This window comes from Pleurodeles waltl, chromosome 5 (genome assembly GCF_031143425.1).
Source record: "Pleurodeles waltl isolate 20211129_DDA chromosome 5, aPleWal1.hap1.20221129, whole genome shotgun sequence".
NCBI lineage: Eukaryota > Metazoa > Chordata > Amphibia > Caudata > Salamandridae > Pleurodeles > Pleurodeles waltl.
The window spans coordinates 195,664,435-195,682,429 of record NC_090444.1 but is presented as its reverse complement, the minus strand read 5'-3'; the positions used below and the strand labels follow the sequence as shown (position 1 = coordinate 195,682,429).

The following is a 17,995-nucleotide window of genomic DNA, read 5'->3' as shown; positions in this document are numbered from 1 at the left end:
GGCCATTCCTAAGATGCCACATTATCAAGCCACCCATGTCCAAACCCTCTTGCCCAGCATTCTGGAACAAAACAATATGGGACTTTAAGCTGACTTTGAAAAGTGTTTGTCCTAGGTGACACAGCTGTCTGACCCTTTCCCACCAAAACTTCACAGGCAAGCCTCTCCTGTGCTTTGCTTCAGACATCTGGTCTTACTCATTTTTTTCTGTATGCCTGGGCTGTTTCACCCTAGGTACAGTATGACAAGCTAATTAGGAGACATACATTTCTTCCCCTCACCTTCCTTCCCTAGGTACTGGGCCAAACACTATTAATAGCCCTATTGTATGAGGAGTCATTTGATCCTATGGCTGGAAAGCAGAGTAATTAAAATGGGCCAGTAGGTTGGACAAAGGTCTGGAATCTGATTAAGCGCTGAGCCAGGGAAATACGACAATTTTTAAAATGTCATAAGTGAGTGTACGTATGATGTCCGGGACTGTAAATCTACACTTGTGGTGCAGGTTTACCCCTGGATTGATACCTCTATGGTCCCTGTAGATCCAAGTGAGGCAAAAATGTATCTTGGTCCAGATTTCATCTATATGGTGTAATACACTGTATGCACCACAGACCCTCAGTAAGCATTACATACCAACACTATAAAAGCCCACTCATTATAAGGCCTACCCATGTCAGTACCAATTATTAAAACGTCACTTGTGTTACAGGCTATCTAAGCACAGATACAAGGCTGCACCAGACGGAAGTCTCACACGCATGGCCTGCACATGTGCGCACAAGTATGTGCTCATGTCTTCCTGTGTAACCAGCCCAGAAATTGGTTCCCCCATCTGCGCAGCTAGCAGGCTTATCTTAAAAAACAAACCCTGGCAGTTAGAACTCTCGATCCATTTACCATGAGTGAGACTCTGGTAGTGAGACTCACTCATCGTAAACATCCAAAAACATCCAAAAATGGGTAATCAAATGTGAAAAATCCAGGGGTCTTAAATGAGTGGAACTCATTTGCTACTATCATTATTTTAACAAGGACAGAGTTTAAAGAATACTACTGCTTGATCTGCTGATCCAATTTTGATTGCTTTTTCTTCTGAAGTTTCATTAAATTTATATCTTCTTATTTAAGCTGAAATTGGACTGTCAAGTTCTTTGCATATTTTTGCTGTACTGTTGTATAAATTGTGACACAGACTTAATCGAAGAATATCCCGTTTTACACCATTAGTTCGTTTAGCCTGCTCTGTACAGTTGCTCAATTTTTGGAAATTGATTCACACTAAACTGTAAACAATCCATGGACAAGAGATAACGTACTAATATGACTAATAGATATGAAAGAAAGATTCACGAAATATCCCTCTCATACTGAACCTGGAAGCATGGTCACCTTGCAAGGAAAATGTTGGCCTTCACAGGACATTTTACCTGTACGGTTGCTTGTATCAGTGACGACAGCAGAGAGCGCGGGCACATTTGGTTGTTCCTCAGGGTAGGCTTTCAAAATATACTGCTCAATTACACCTGCGACCCCCGTAGGCTTGTCCCAGGTCACCTCCAAGCTGTAACTGTTTATGCTACAAATTCTTGAGGGAGTTGGCACACTTTGTGGAACTGCAGGAGAATAAAATAGGAAACAGAGAAAATGGTAGTCGTGAGAAGACTATTTCCCCCTATTCTGCACGTTTAATGGCTGCGGTAAATCAGGCTCGACCATTAGCATAAAGACAATTTATGAGAGTTGTAACTTCACCACTGATTTAATATGACTGCACATCTTGAGCGCTCAGTTTAGGCTATATTTCAAAACCCTCAAAATTCTGTCTAGATAACATTCTCCCCTGTCTTTTTCAGGCTTCCCAAAAATATTTAATGCATCAAACGTTTAAATTTCAGTCATGCATAAAGAGGCGGGCTGCAAGTCCAAGCAATATAATGATGTAACCGTAAGAAGCGAGATAATTGGCCGGTTATTATACATAGCGGCTTGACACTTTTATATCTTGAGTACATCAACTCCAAAAAATATCACAAATTAGGTGAAGTTGAAATGTATGATTTCATTTTTTTCCGAATTCAATTTGTTCAAATCTAATTAAAGAGCCAGGGCGAGTCACCCCCGCGCCAGAAATATGGGAAAATTAATAGCGATGCAGGCCCCGCTAAGAGGAAGACCTTCCCTTCATAGCATATGCCAGCCTCTTTGCATGGAAATTCACTTTTAATCAGTTCATATGAAAAAGAAGATGTTAAGACGGAAGAGAAAGTCAAGATCGTATACACGCAGCTGCTGTTAAAAAAAAAAAAGTCAGTCGTTTCTCATAACCTTTAACTATTTATTAGATGTAACCGTAGCGAGGAAAGGTCTGTCCAGTAACAACTTCATCACAGATGACTGCGCCGGGGAGGTAGCGCAAAGGCCCAAGGAGCGCCATGGCAGGATGATGGATGACGCGTTCGCTGCAAATCCATGTGCACTCCTGAGCCCTGTCGATAAAGATCACTTCGGTTTTCCTATATCAAATGTCCCCTTTCCGATTTCTCTATCTCCGAGACACAAATTCAGACGCAGTGTTTAATGAGAGCTCTTTCAGCCAAGGTGTTTTGTTGTAGAATTGCAGTGGGTGCACTGTATGTACAGATCATACACAGAGGGTGTTGTGGCAGCTGCAGCCATTGCTCTGCGGATCTACGATAGATGACTGATCTCTACAAAAAACGCTCAACACAAGGGGCTTTTTTACAAGGAGAAAACCTACTGTGCAATGCTACCTGAGGAATGGAAATAACAAAGGGGGAGGGGTGGTCCTGTCAGTTATTGCCATATAATACAGCTGGAGACATGCAGATCTCTACTCTGCAATTAGCAGTTAAAACTATAGTACCAGGCGTAGCATTCACCATATAGCGGTAATGTTCACTGGCCAATGGTAAAAATTGGGCCCACTGCGAAATTTCCGTGAGATTGGCATATTCTTGTGCAGTAATGGTAATTCTGCATTATGTTTGTTCTGTGAAATTCCTACGCTTTTATGCCACATCGTGTAATTATGCACCATTCATAGCACGAATTTACACTGGAACAACACGAGCAACCAGAACGTAAGCAAAGTGTCAGTTGTTGTGTGCGTGCTTTTTTGCACTTTTTTTTTAGCACGAAATGCGTCTTCACGTCTCAAGTTTATGGAAGGATTTATTTAGCACTAAAATATGGCGAATAATGTCAGTTTTGCATTTCATTTAATTGTGTGTGAATTTGTGCAATTTTTCTGAAATGTCACGTAAACCGCAAAAGACAATCGGGCACATTTTGCACAGCACTAGTAAAAATACAATGTGCAAAACTACTGTTTCATTACCAGACTATTTATCAAACTTATATAACCAATGTTTTGATACTGAAGCCAGGTATGACTTATTCATTGTAAACTCATTTCAAAGGGGACCTTTTTGTGAGTTATTTGTAAAATTTGTCCTTTAATGGGGGTTGCCAGCAGAAGGCAATCAAAGCCAGCATTAATATTACCCCATGCTGTTAAGCCACAAACGGAATTTTACTACCAGGCAGTGTTTTCTCAATTTCAATGGTAAGCCCTTATTAGCTATTGTTAAGTGCTTATTACATCCGGTAAGGTTCGTCCTCTTATCCATAGTGCTTAGGTAAAAGTTATTGATTAATTTGCAATAAGTGTGCAGTTCAATACTTACTAAAACTAAGAGTAGCTAGAGGTGATCAATGTTGTCCATTAATACTTAATAAATTGTTGACTCTTATGATTGCATTAGTAGCGGAAAACGAGTGTGCAGTGTTTGAAAAAGATTCAGTTCGCACATAGTCAAATTAAAGTGTTTTTGCATGTGACCAATGTATACTGCCCACAGAGGCGGGCCATGCACATCATCCGGGATGCGGGGCATGGCCCTGGATGCAGGTGATTTATATGAAGACACCTTCCTGATTCCCAGTTGTACACCTGCCTAGCTCTGTCTGCCTTTACTGCAGGTCAATGAATAGTTAATTCAATTGCAATTAATTATTTGATTATGCACTGAGTGCTGTACTGACCAGATGCAGGGTGGTCAGCCAGCTGCTGCCAAGACTAATGTTGAGGTTCCGAATATGGGACCCGAGTGTTGCAACAGACCATCTGCAGCAAAGAATCCTTGGACCAAAGATAGGAGAATGATCCTTGAAAATAGGGCCAACTGCTCTAAGGCGTGGTGGGAGAAACAAACAAAGTAATGAGGTTTTGGGCTGTTAAAATGTCTTAATGTAAGAGGTGTAATGAAGGCCCTGTGGTTAATAACTGCGAGGCAACCAGCTCAAGTGAAATTATAGTTATCCCTCAAAAGAGCTACAAGGATTCCTCAATAATTGCTTGTTACTCCCCTCCCTGATAGTAAATTTGTATTACTACTTTTGAGGGCTAATTCAAATGTGGTCGAAAATGGGTTCTACCCTAATCACATTTCATTGAACAATTTACCAGTTTCCCTAAAGAAAGTTTACATACAACAGAATTCAGTATATTTTACCCTTAACGAGGAAGCTAGTGTTTACTTCTAGTGCTAGCATGCCGGAGGGTCATGTCCGTGAGGCCTACATGGCATTTTAACAACGGGGTTTCCATTTGAAGTATAATGGTGGAAAGCACAGTTCCAAATTCACTCCCTCGTTAGAAATCCAGTTTTTCTTTTAGTATTCGGTCCATTGGTTTTACCTTTGACATAGTCTAAACAAGCTCAGCAATAGCATGTTCTGTGCTGAATTGACATGACAGCCCTTGCAGCTCTGCTCTGACAGGGAAGAGCACAGGGAGCTGGCAGTAAGAGGCACATGCAAACTTCTAACTGACTCGGGCTTCCATCCCATTGAGCACCATTAAATATAAGTATTTACCATTTACAGTGCTTAGAAATACCGGAAGCTGGCTATGAAGCACAATGTAAACATGAAGCTATTTATATTATTACATAGAAAGCTAACTGTCGAAAGTGTATAAAGTCTGCTCATTTAAAATAAGTTCTGTAATGGAATTAAGAAAACGAATATAGGACCTCCGGTAGAAAGACATTTTTTAGTCGCAAAGATAAAATCAGAGCATTTGCAACCATAAAATGGATTTTTTAAATATACAAAACCCAAATTGCGATTCGGTAATAGCATCAAATCGCAATTTGGGTTTGGAAGTAAATATCAAATTGGTATTTTGTAAGGCGAGTGCTAAGGGTGTCCCTTCCAAATATTGATTCCATAAGTTACTTACTAATGTTTTGCAACTGAAATTTAGACGCAAAACATTAATGTTTTACCACTAAGTCAAAAGAGGTGGTAACCATTTGTAAAGAGGAAGGGACTCCCAAGAGACTGCCTTCCCTTTTGTGAATATGAACAAAACATTTTTAGGAGCAGGCAATAGTCCCTGGTCTCCTAAAAAATAATTATACAATTTTTCATTTTTTTTCTTTTTAAACAGCCCGTTTTTCTTTTAGAAAAACAGTTTGCATTTAATCAAAAATCAAAAACACTTTACTTAAAAGCAATCACAGACATTGTGGTCTGCTGACCCCAGCTGGCCACCATGCCTGTGAATCTTTTGCCAATCGTAGTGGGTCATATTTTGCAACTTACTGTCAGTGATGGCTGCAGTACTGAGTTTGAGCATGGAAATGAAATATAACCTAATTGTCCCTTCCCGTGCTTCTCTTCATTACAATGTTAAGACAATCTTGCCTCACCAGACACCCATACCACGTGATCCTTCACGAAATAGAAAGAACCCCTCTCCTGTTTTCTCTTTGTCTTACCACACATGCATTCCTGCACCAGCCATGTGCGGTGCTGTGGCTCTTTTCTTGTTCTTCGGTGCAGGTCATCCATCCTGACTTGCAGTCATGCCGATCGGGCACTGCAGGCCTGTCCCAATCAGCGTTTCAACCATAACATGCAAGAGGAGATGTAGTGCGGTTCTCACCGGCATATCTGAAGCGAGCTGGAACATGGTGTTTCCAGGCTCAGGGTGGCTGGGGCTGTGCTTCTGGGTAGCTTCAGGGAACTAGAAGCTACCGGTTGGGAGATGGAATCTGGCAGCGCTCAGGACGCAATGCTTCTCTGGTGGCTGATTCTTTGCAATTACAGTAAGGGCCTCACATGAGGTCATTTTTACTTCATTTTCCAGATGCAAATTTTGTTGGTGATTGGTTGTTTGGCATACAGCCCATATTATTGCTAACTCTGACACTGTTGTGTTTTACTATCTTTGGAATTGGTTCCTATTGGTTTTGTCTCCCTATTTGTTCCCTTTTCCATTTATTCAATGATGGCGGGGAAGCAAGCATCTAAGAGAAGGCATGTGTTTACTTCCTCTGAGGAGGGTGAACCAACTCCAGCTTGGCAAAGCAGGTCCGGGGATTCGGCTGATCCTCCAGGTTTGATCTCGGCATCAGAGGTCCAAGCCATGATTGAGGTGGCAGTGGCCAGAGCACTGGAGGACAGAGCTATGCCCAACACGGCCAGCCAAAAGGGCACACACACCTAAGGTGACCAAACTACTCCTCCCAGATACAGTACAAACAATTAAGACACTCCCACCGACAGCTGAGGGCAAATTCAAACAGAGCTCATTGATATTCATGAAAATTGCTCTTTGGAGGAAAAGGGAAGGACAGATTTAATTCTCTAACAACTTACTGGGCCTTCATTAGGCCCAATGAGAGTGGGTTATTTTAAGTGAACCGAACATTTACTCAGGAGAAACAGGTTCATACCAAGGATGTTAAACTTGCCTCTTGGTGAAAATGGTTGTGAGACACCATATGAGACTAACAGATCTAAACTGATGATGTAGGTGTCCCTTTTTGATTTCATCAATCCCTGGTGAATCAAATTCTAGATAGGTTACTATTTTTTGTTCATACACTGTTCAATGTAAACCAGGGAGTCATAAAATGAGGTGTTTTCTCGCCTCCCATTTCAATGACCGATTTCATCTTGTTTCTACTCTTGCTAATTGTTGCAGGTAGAAGAACTAAATTGGAAGACTCCACCTATTTAGCACCATTGGTGACTGTGAACAAGTGTCACTTTCTAAAGCAAGAGTGTCATGGAATTTGTAGTATATTACATTCTTGCATGTTTAGGAGGTAAAGGGATGGACATTACTTGATAGGGAGTCACTACAGAGCAATAACACTTTGTATGGAATCTTCTTCTTCTTGCATGAGTTTACATAGCACTTGCAGCAGAATACACAGAACATATGATAAATAAGTACTTTGTTTTGATTTAGCACACATGAATTATTTGCTCTTTCTCAATAGCTTAATTTTAATATTGAAACAATTAATTAGACACCACAGGTTCAGGTTTCACTATCGAATACTTCTCTGTTAAATGAGCCAGCCTTATATTTATTACTATATCTGTGTGAGCCAAGAAACTATTGAGTTCCATATTTACAACCTACTAAACAAAACTATAAATATCAATTTGGCTACTGAGGGATCATTACTCGTGTAATGATTTTAGCATTGCATAAAGGGAGCACGTAAAACTGCCGTGCCTTTTTAATTGATAATGCTCAGCCTTTAATGACAAGATTAACCTGACATACATGGTTTTATATTCCACTTGAAGAACTGCACAGGTACAGTCGCTAAGGTTCACAACATGTTTTCACCTGATTCTCTGGAGCGGGTTCTCTTCCACGCACTAGAACAAGTGCCTCCTTGATTGTAGGCAATCACCCGGTATAAGTATTCTGAAAAAAAGAGAAAAGGGGAGTGGGGTTGAATATTAGATCTGAGCAGCCGAGAATCAATAATCTGGAAGCTGAGGAGTGGGGCAAGGTGGTGTTACCTGTAAATGGTTGTAGATCAGTATCAAAAAACACCTCCTCCACTCCCTGGTACACGACAATGGAGTCATTTCCCCTGCAGTTAGCAGAACCGACAGCTGATGGGCATCCATCCAGATTAACTCTGACAGCACTGCTGGACACAGATGCCAGGTTAACGACAGCTCCTCGCTTAAATTTAACATCCTTCATGCAGCCGCCGAAACCTAGCAAACGGGAAGGGATTAGTATCAGAGTCATTCGTGTCCTTCCACCAGTACAGAAAGCTCAGCGATAAACCGAGTCAAATTTAATTGCCCGCTTTCGTGTCTTGATACAAAGAATATTTATGCTTGTTTTGCTCAAATACGACCCATGTAATGCATTTCTAGGCTAAAAAATCGGCCCACTGCACTCAGAGCATGTTTTGTCGTTGTTGATCCTGTAAAAGGAAACTACATTATTGTCGCTATCTTCCCTAAGCATATCCTACCGTGAGCAGTCAGTAAATGAACATTTGCTTTATGCAGCTAAGATGAGCCTTTATCCAAGTGCTAATTTAGGTGATCTATGGATGCCCAGTCTATGTCAGGACACACCCTTAACTGGTGCTAGACTGTGACTGTGAGCCCAATTCCACACATAACCCGCTCTACCCAGCGCTGCAATGAAGGAGGAAGTAGTTCTTTCAATATCTGCCCCACTTTGTGTGCCAGCATGGTTTTAGAAAGTAGGCAGGGACGTCACTGCTAAGGGATGTAATGGGTGACTGTGCCTCACCCAATATGTGGATTATCTGTGTGTATACCTGGGAGCCCTATAAGGCCACACAATATGTGCCACTAAGGGACATGCTAAGTGTGTACTATATCCTATCTGATGCATGGGGAGAGCACCTCACAAGAGCTTGTTTGCATCTGTGCAGGTAATATGGCATGGTTGCAAAGGCACGCCCCCATTTTGTGACTGGTTGAGTGGTTTGTTGCTGGACATCTGTTGGGTCAACGCTCTTTGGATGGTGGTCCTACAAAGAAATCTCCTCCGTCAAGTCCTTGCGTTCAAAATGAATGAAAACAGCTTAATGTAAGGTTCTAATTATTTATTTATTTGAGCAATATAGAATTTAAACCCGTCAATACGCGTCACTTATTTCCACAGGCTTAAAAGTTCAAGATTAAATATATCTCACCAGTATAATATTAAAATGATATATAATTCCGGACAGTGCCTTGCATTGTATGACACGTTCATGGAACTAAGTTAAAAATATGAATTGTATGGGCTCTGTAGTGTCTGCAATGTGGAGAGCATGGTTATATTTTAGCAAGTTAGAAATGAATTAGATTTTTTCTGGGACTAAGAACTTTCTATTAGTGTCCTAATAAAGTATCATTTATGTATACAAAATGCAGTGAATAGGAAGAGAATATAGACATTCTGGTAAGCGCTATCACTGGAGCACCTATTTACTACCGGGAAGTGCTTGTACCCTCATACTAAACATATCTCTCCAATGCAGAGAAGCACCTGTGCACTCCTTTTCAAACAAAAGCATGCATATTCTCAGTACCTGACAATATTTTCCCATTTAGAGTACCTGATGTGGTATGGATGTTGATTGTACACTGTCTGGATTAATTATTTAGACACCAACCATTAACTTGTTTAAGGATTCCATTCTATGACTTGTCAGTCCTGCTATGTAACATTTCTGATTGATTTCCAACATTCAACTGAGTGTTGACACTCCATTAAAAAACAAGCATTTGCAATGCAATGGGTCTTGCATTTGCTCGAGTTAGAGCTATTAGCATTGTAAATTCCTAACTGGACTTGTCTTGCCACATTAATTGAAAATGAAAAGAAAAAGCTGTTGTACCTGGCTTTTTGACAGGGACATTCCCAAACATTTTGCCTCCTTCCTCCTATTTTTTCTGACCTGTTGTTGTTGGCTTTTGACCTCTGGGCACTTTACCACTGCAATACTGTGAGGCCTGCTCCCTTCATAGGCTAACATTGGGGCTGCCCTCATACACTGTTGAAGTGGCAGCTGCTGATCTGAAAGGAGCAGGAAGGTCATATTTAGTATGGCCAGAAGGGTAATATAAAGTCCTGCTGACTGGTGAAGTCGGATTTAGTATTACTATTCTAGAAATACCACTTTTAGAAAGTGAGCATTTCATTGCACTAAAATCTTGTTGTGCCCTTCAATCCACGTCTGGCTAGGTTTAGTTGACAGCTCCTTGTGCATTCACTCAGACACACCCCAAACACAGGGTACTCAGCCTCACTTGCATACATCTGCATTTTGAATGGGTCTTTCTGGGCTGGGAGGGTGGAGGGCCTGCCCTCACACAAAGGACTGCCACACCCCCTACTGGACTCTGGCAGACAGGATTGAACTGAAAGGGGGCTTGGTGCATTTCTTAGACACTCTTTGAAGTCACCCCCACTTCAAAGGCACAACTTAGTATAAAACAGGGCCTCTGCCATACCTCATCAGACACTTGCTGGAGAAGAAACCTGAACCAGAAACTACATCCTGCCAAGAAGAACTGCCTGGCTGCTCAAAGGACTCACCTGTCAGCTTTTCTACAAAGGACTGCTGCCTTGCTGTTGGCATGCTGCCTTGCTGAACTGCCTGGCTGCTCAAAGGACTCACCTGTCTGCTTTTCTACGAAGGACTGCTGCCTTGCTGTTGGCCTGCTGCCTTGCTGAACTCTTGTCTGGCCGTAAAAGTGCTCTCCAAGGGCTTGGATAGAGCTTGCCTCCTGTTCCCTGAAGTCTCAGGACCAAAAAGACTTCTCTTTTTCACTTGGACGCTCCGTGCGCTGAAATTTTCGACGCACAGCTTGTTCCGAGGCGAGAAAAACGACGCACACCGACGCTGATTGACATGATGCCTTCGGGACGACCGAAACTTTGACGCACGGCCTCGCAAGGACAACGCCGCCCGACTTCCAAGGAGAAATCGACGCGACGCCTGCCGTGAGAGTGAAATTTCGACGCACAGCCCCGCGGAACGACGCGCAGCCGGAAAACAAGCAGGAGAATCCACGCACAGACCCGGGACATCTGGTAATCCCCGCGATCCACAGAAAGAGACTGTCTGCGCGCCGGAAAACGACGCACGACTTCCCCGCGTGAAAAATAACGACGCAAGTCCGTGTGTGCTGGTGAGAAATCGACGCACACACCATTTTTCCACGTATCTCTTCTTCTGCAGCCCTTTGCGGAGATTTACCACCAGAAACCAGGTACTTTGTGCTTGAAAGAGACTTTGTTTGCTTTTTACAGACTTAAGACACTTTATATCACTTTTCAGTGATATCTTTACAAATTCATATTGCATCTTTAATCGTTTTGACCTGCAAATACCCAGATAAATATTATATATTTTTCTAAACACTGTGTGGTGTATTTTTGTGGTGCTATATTATGGTATTGTATGATTTATTGCACAAATGCTTTACACATTGCCTTCTAAGTTAAGCCTGACTGCTCGTGCCAAGCTACCAGAGGGTGGGCACAGGCTGATTTTGGATTGTGTGTGACTTACCCTGACTAGAGTGAGGGTTCTTGCTTGGACAGAGGGCAACCTGACTGCCAACCAAAAACCCTATTTCTAACAAAAGCTATTATCGTTCTAAATTCCTAACTGGACATTTCTTGCCACATAAAGTGAAAATGAAAAATAAAACAGTTGACAGAAGCAAACTGATTCAAAGTGCCACCGCCACCATGAGCGCGAGAATTATTGGCTCTCTGAGTGAATGTCTAGAAAGGAACACGGCTGGGATGAAAGGCAAAATAAAACCGGAGGAGGGGTCGTCACACGCTGTAAGAAGAGGAAGCGTGACATAGTGTGATGGCCAACAGAAATGTTCACTTAGTTAAAATGCCTATTCAAAGCACCACCGCCGCCATAAGCGAGAGTTATTGGATCCCTGCTTGAATGTCTAGAAGGGATCGCGTCTCGGAGGAACGGCAAACTGAAACCGGAGGAGGGGCCGTCACACGCTGTAATAGGAGGAAGCACGATGTAGTGTTAAGGCCAACAGAAACGTTCACTTAGTTTAAATGCCTGGGGAGGGATCTCAGCAGCAAAGGAGGGACATTTCACAAAATGCATCAGTAAAAATTAAGCATTTACGACAAGCACAACAAAGAATGAATTGCAGCATTGGGCGTGGTTAAAAACCCATAGAGAGACTACAACAGGCTACAGCGCTTGCGTGCTCGACCATAAAAATATGCGAATTGGCTCAGAAGGAATTACTGTTCTTAGCACTCTTGTATTTAACTTGGTTCTAGTTTGAGATATACAATAGGTCATCGCTTAAATGGTTTATATTTCTAAACTGAAGGCCAAGGCATTAGCTATAGATACTACTACATGATTTTTCACTGAGCTGATGCCTGAAGAGCTGACTATTCTACCTGTTCCATTACTTAAATGTCTTTGAATTTCATAGAATTCATTTGAGAAGTATTTCAAAGGTTTATTTATTTTTTAATGTCAACTCCAGTAAGGTTGAATTTCTACTTGTCGTTTCAATGTTGCCCTCCTGCAGAGTGTGGTGAGGGCCCCCAAGTTTCCCATATCTCACAGATATTCATTGACCTTGGGCTGAATGGAGCCTCCTTGAAGAGTTGCCCCCCCTGCAATGTAGGGGCTGCAGAGGCCTGTGTTACACCCCTGTCCCCTCTCATTTCAAAGAACCTCCCAGTCAACATTTAGTACTGGCTCTACTCTGCCTGTCCAGTAGGCATAATTTCTGCAATCTCTATGTCTGTTACATTCTTAAAATTCCATTCTAGCTATGCCTCAACGTGAATTCCATCAACCTCACAATGTAAAATCTTGCACACCACCTGAAGACCTCAACTTGTCTGTTTAATCATTAGCCATTTTCAAGTTGATAGTGGAGACACACCATGGATCGGTGTTCATAAAAAACTGCCATTTCCTATCAAGTGTATTTAGTAACAAACATCCCATCCTTGTATGTCAGACTGAAAAGTCAGAGCATTTCATCCCTCTGCATTTCTTGCTGCACCAGTGTGTCCAGATGTCCACATCGTCTGCAGATATCTGTTATATGTGTGAGGCCACCTACATCTTTAAACCAACCTATCTATTTTTTTGTAAAACAAAGCCAAGGCTAAAAGAAGGAAATATCTACTAATACCAGACATTTACAACGAAAGATATCAAAAACTCACAATCAAACTTTCTACGGTCTCGATCATTGTGTCTGAAGTTGTATAGTCTCAGACCTTATAATTCACCCTTTATTGACTTTCAGGAGCACTCCAAGACTTAGTTGTTCAATCACAATCTTGTTTCCCTATTTTGATCCAGCAAGTTATCATTTGAATGCCTTAATAGGTGGCATTTATTTATGTTCTTGTTTACAGTAACTTATCTGTTCTTCCTTGAACCACTGTAACAATTGTTAAAAAAAAAGTGTCCAAGCGGCTAGATTTGAGATATACCTATACTTGTGATCAGTAAAGTGATTTCGATAAGAGCCTATTCACATGTGGTTGTGTACTTTGCACACAAACGCTACACTTTTTCATTTAAATAACAGTAACTGTCCTCTGTCACAGAGCAAAGCTAGATAGGAATATATGTTGTATGTAATAGTATATAAAAGATGTATTTTGTCGTATCCTCAGCTCTTTGCATCCCGACAAAACCACAAATCCTCATATTAGACAAGCATCTCAAGTGGTCCGTTGGGAGCGTTTCAATCAAAAGGTAGCAGAATTGGATTGTTTGAATCCTGGTTAACATTTAAGTAAGCCTGGCAGTCTTAACCAACAATTATTATTTCTACTATCCTTCCACCATCTCACATGTGAAATAACTCACCGGAACTACTATGATGTACTGTTACTCTATGAGAGATGGGCAGAGCAAATGCAAGAATCAGTAATGGTAAGTGACTTTCTCTGTATGAAACAGAACTGCTGTCTCTCAATTTGTGTGCAGTTTTAAGTGTATAAAGCTTTGTGGATAGCACCAACACCTGGAGACATCTAAGTAGTGACATTTTAAAGTTTTAAATATTGATAGATTTTAAACTTTAAAAGTAATTTGTTAGTATAATGTCCTCAAAATACACATTTTACACACACTTTTTCCACCACTAATGGATGTTTCATGTGCATTTGATTTGAAACAGAAGGTAAATAGGTAAACAGTTAGTTTCACAATGCTACAAATGTATGGTTTTATCGACAACATACAAAATCGACATGAGAGTGATACTAAAATTAACAAACGTTTCAATGCAGAGCTCCAACCATAAATATGAAACACATTTTTTCTAGCAGTATTATAATTTTTTATTTTGGAACCACACTTGCAACGTTACACGACTTTTCTACTGAACAAGGATGAAATTAGACTCCAAGCACTGTGCAGGTAGCATTCAGAGCCCCTGAGGCGGGCCAGAAATCATTAGTCAGTGTATAAGTAGTAGCGCCAGCTGGCCCACTATAGACAACATGATCTGGTTCCCAAAGATGGACTGCATTGCCCTAATTCAGTGTGCTCAGTTTGGCAACAAGACCCAGAAATGACAAAACGTGTTGCTTTCAGTAAATATTGAAAAAATACTGAAACACACAATTATAATTAACATAGACTTCCCAAACTGTTCTTCATCAATGTTAATAATTTGCATTTCTTATTTAGAAAAATACCTGCAAGTAAAACCATATTTTAGATCCACATTCTGTAAGATATTGGGTTATTGGTAGAAGGGGGTGAAAGCCCCACTCAGGCAACAACCACAATCCTTTTGAGGGTGAACTACTGAAGTCACTAAATAAATCTCTACCTCTTGTAGCTTCGGAAAAACATATTCAGGCTTAACTTAGAGGCAATATTTAAAGCACTGTTGTATAGCTATTTTAGACATGTTTGCACTTTAGTCCAGTTACATTTTATTCATCTTCATTTTATTTTCCTAACATAGGCCACATTTTCGGTGCTGTTTTATTTTGTTTATCTAGTTGTTCTTTCGCCTAGGAAAGCATTACCTTCCTAGCAGGACATTCTTTTCACTTTGTGCTTTCCTCAAGGCTGCAGCCAGATAGAGTTGCCCGCAAAGTGCTAGGCTGTGTCTCCAACATTCACAGAAACATACACATCCTTACGTGGGGATATTATCTCAGAACATCAGCTGTTTTATTATAAAAACACTTCTCTGTTCCATACACGTCAGAGAGAGATTCCAGCCAGATGATCACGACTGCATGCTGATTGCTGATTACTTTCGCTCCAGCTGTAGCTTAGACTACTGGATCCCTGGCCTACATGGTGATGCTGTCTTTCAGGATAACAGACTTCCTTGCTCAGGTATGGGAGATAAATTCTTCCCGGGGGGAAATCTGAAGGGGGGATTAGGGCTTATCCTGCTGTGCTCCAACATAGTTTAGGTAGGAACCACATATGTAACGCATATTGAAAGTATGGTGGGACTTTCTCTGTGTTTCACTCTTATCACCATTTTGCTTTTAGTGTGTTTTATCATCTTAGTTATTACAATTCATGCCATTTTATCTAAGATGCAGTTAATTCAATAAACCTTATTGAACTATTCTCTGCCTCTGCCTGTCTTTGCATATGTGAGACTAATGTAAATGAGAGAAAAGGATGAGATCTGATTGACCGCGATTCCCTTGAGGAGTCATTCCTGTCATGTGCCCGGTTGCCACAATAATCCCTGCTCGTGGGCAGAGATGAGGCGCTGATAGCTGAAAAACCCAGATTAGTCTGACAGTTTTCACATGGTGTGGGATGGGACTCAGATCCTGCCGCCCGAATCCAGTAGTCTCCTTTGGATAATGAGAGCCTGTGCAACATGGCACCGCCAAAGTTTGGTCAAGCACTAATTTTCAAATCCTCCTGAGTATCTCTGTCTCACTATGTGATAAAGGCACCTCAATACTATATACTGAGATGTCCATGGTATTGAGGATTTCCTCCTCAGCCTGGTAGGTAGTACCTATCCAACGCTGTAGGTTGTTCAAGCCCCACTTGGTGTCCTTATCTCTGAACAGGTATATCTACCATGGCGAACCCACAATGGGTAGCAATTGCAGTAAACCTGCGACAACCCCTCACTGCTGATTTTCTAGCAAATCTCCTTACAGCCCAGGGGGGTCCAGTAACATTTGTAGTTGAGGCTTATCCAGCCTATAGAACAGAAATATTTTATTCTTGGATCACTTTTAACAGCAGTTGATGGGAACACTAATACATTTCATCATTATTCACCTGCTAACGTACAAGTTACTTACCTTTGGTAAGAATATATCTGGTAAAGACATATTCTAGTTGCAGATTCCTTACCTGAGTATTTCCCCCGGGCGTCAGACTGGATCCGGAGATTTTTTCTTCAAGCAATGCCCTTGCGTGTCGGTAGGTGGCGTCATTTTTGCCGTGATGACGTCAGGAGTAGTACATAGACGCTGCCTAAGCGCAGTGACATACATTTCTTTTCCCCACTTTCCACGCCAAAGCGCAGAGCCACAAAAAACACTGAAATTGGTGCACCAGAGCGAATGGCCCTGAATGGGAAAGCCCTGTCCCTAGAAATCAGTTTGCAAGCGAGGAGGATGGGTGGATCAGTAAGGAATCTGCAACTAGAATATGGGGGTCATTACGACCTCGGCGGTCGGTGGTATAGTGGAGTACCTACCTCCACTATAATGACATTGGCGGTTTGGGCAAAGCCAAACCGCCAATGTACCACACCGACCGCCACGGCGGTAACATCACTAGGCTGCCCATGGCATTTTGACCCCACCCACCACCATGGTTTCAGTGGTTTCTGTACCGCCACTGAAAGCATGGCGGTAGGCACTATCAGTGCCAGGGAATTCCTTCCCTGGCACTGATAGGGGTCTCCCCCCCTCCCCAGATTCCTCCCCAACCTTCCCCCTCCCTATCCCGATCCCCCGTACATTCACACACCTACACGCCCATACACACACGCATACACACATTCACCCACACATTCATACACACTCACAGCAACACTCCCAAACACATCCAAGCACACACGCAATCTCACGACACAACATGCACATACACTCACAACCACTCATACACACACGCATTACACATGCATGCACGCATTCACATACAGTCACACACCCACCCCCACACACACACAACACCCCCTAACTCCCCTCTCTTGTCAGAGAACCCGACTTACCTGCTTGCAGGAGGTCCTCTGGCAGGAGACGGGACACGGCGCCAGCAAAACAATGCCAGGCCTTATCATGAAACGTGATATGGTAGGCGGTGTTTTTCTTCCGTGGTGCTGCTGCTGGCCACAGCGCCACCTTACCGCCGTCCGCCACCATGACTTTAGACAGAATTCCACCAGTCTTCTGGCGGAATTCAGTCTACGGTCATAATGCCATGGACGGTCTGTAGCCACGGTGATGGTATGTTTGCAGCTGTCTCCGTGGCGGTAGGCGGCATTTGCCGGCAATATCGTAAAGAGGGCCTATGTCTCTTCCAGATATATCGTTACGGAAGGTTAGTAACTTGTACATCTGATAGAGACTTCTAGTTGCAGATTCCTTACCTTAGAATAGATACCCTAGCAATTCCATCCTCAAGGTGGTCTGAGAACCAAGATCATACTAGAAAGTCCTGCAGGACTGAACGACCAAAGTAGCCGTCCCTATGGACCTGACTGTCCAGGCAATACTGTTTAGTAAACATGTGCAAGGATGACCACGTAGCTGCCTGGCAGATATCCAGGACAGAAACTCCGCATGCTTACTCAGTGGATACAGCAGTTGCCCTGTGGAATGAGCACGCAAGCCCTCAGGGGGTTGCTTCTTTGCCAAAGCGTAGCACATTTTTTGCTGCAAAGAAGTACCATCATGAGATGGTACATTTTTGCACTGCCTTCTCTTCCTTTGCACCCACATATCCAATAAAGAGTTGATCATCCACCCGGAAATCTTTAGTACGATTTAGATAGAACGCCAACGCTCTTTTTGGATCCAGGTGGTGGAGTCTCTCCTCCTCATGAGAAGGAAGTGGAGGTGCGTAAAAAGTAGGCATAGTGATGGACTGGCATACATGAAAAGGTGTAACGACTTTGGGAAGGAAGGAAG

General features: G+C 42.3%; 1 protein-coding gene across 1 annotated transcript in view; it reads right to left on the bottom strand.

Moving 5' to 3' along the window:
• The window catches only part of USH2A (usherin), a 3,586,186-nt gene that overhangs the window by 2,139,437 nt on the left and 1,428,754 nt on the right, over positions 1-17,995 (bottom strand). Inside the window, exons 28-30 of the mRNA XM_069233891.1 lie at positions 7,861-8,064; positions 7,682-7,762; positions 1,431-1,616 (exon numbers count right to left, since the gene is read on the bottom strand). Coding sequence (XP_069089992.1) covers positions 1,431-1,616; positions 7,682-7,762; positions 7,861-8,064 — 471 coding nt within the window. The remainder of the gene's footprint in view (positions 1-1,430; positions 1,617-7,681; positions 7,763-7,860; positions 8,065-17,995) is intronic.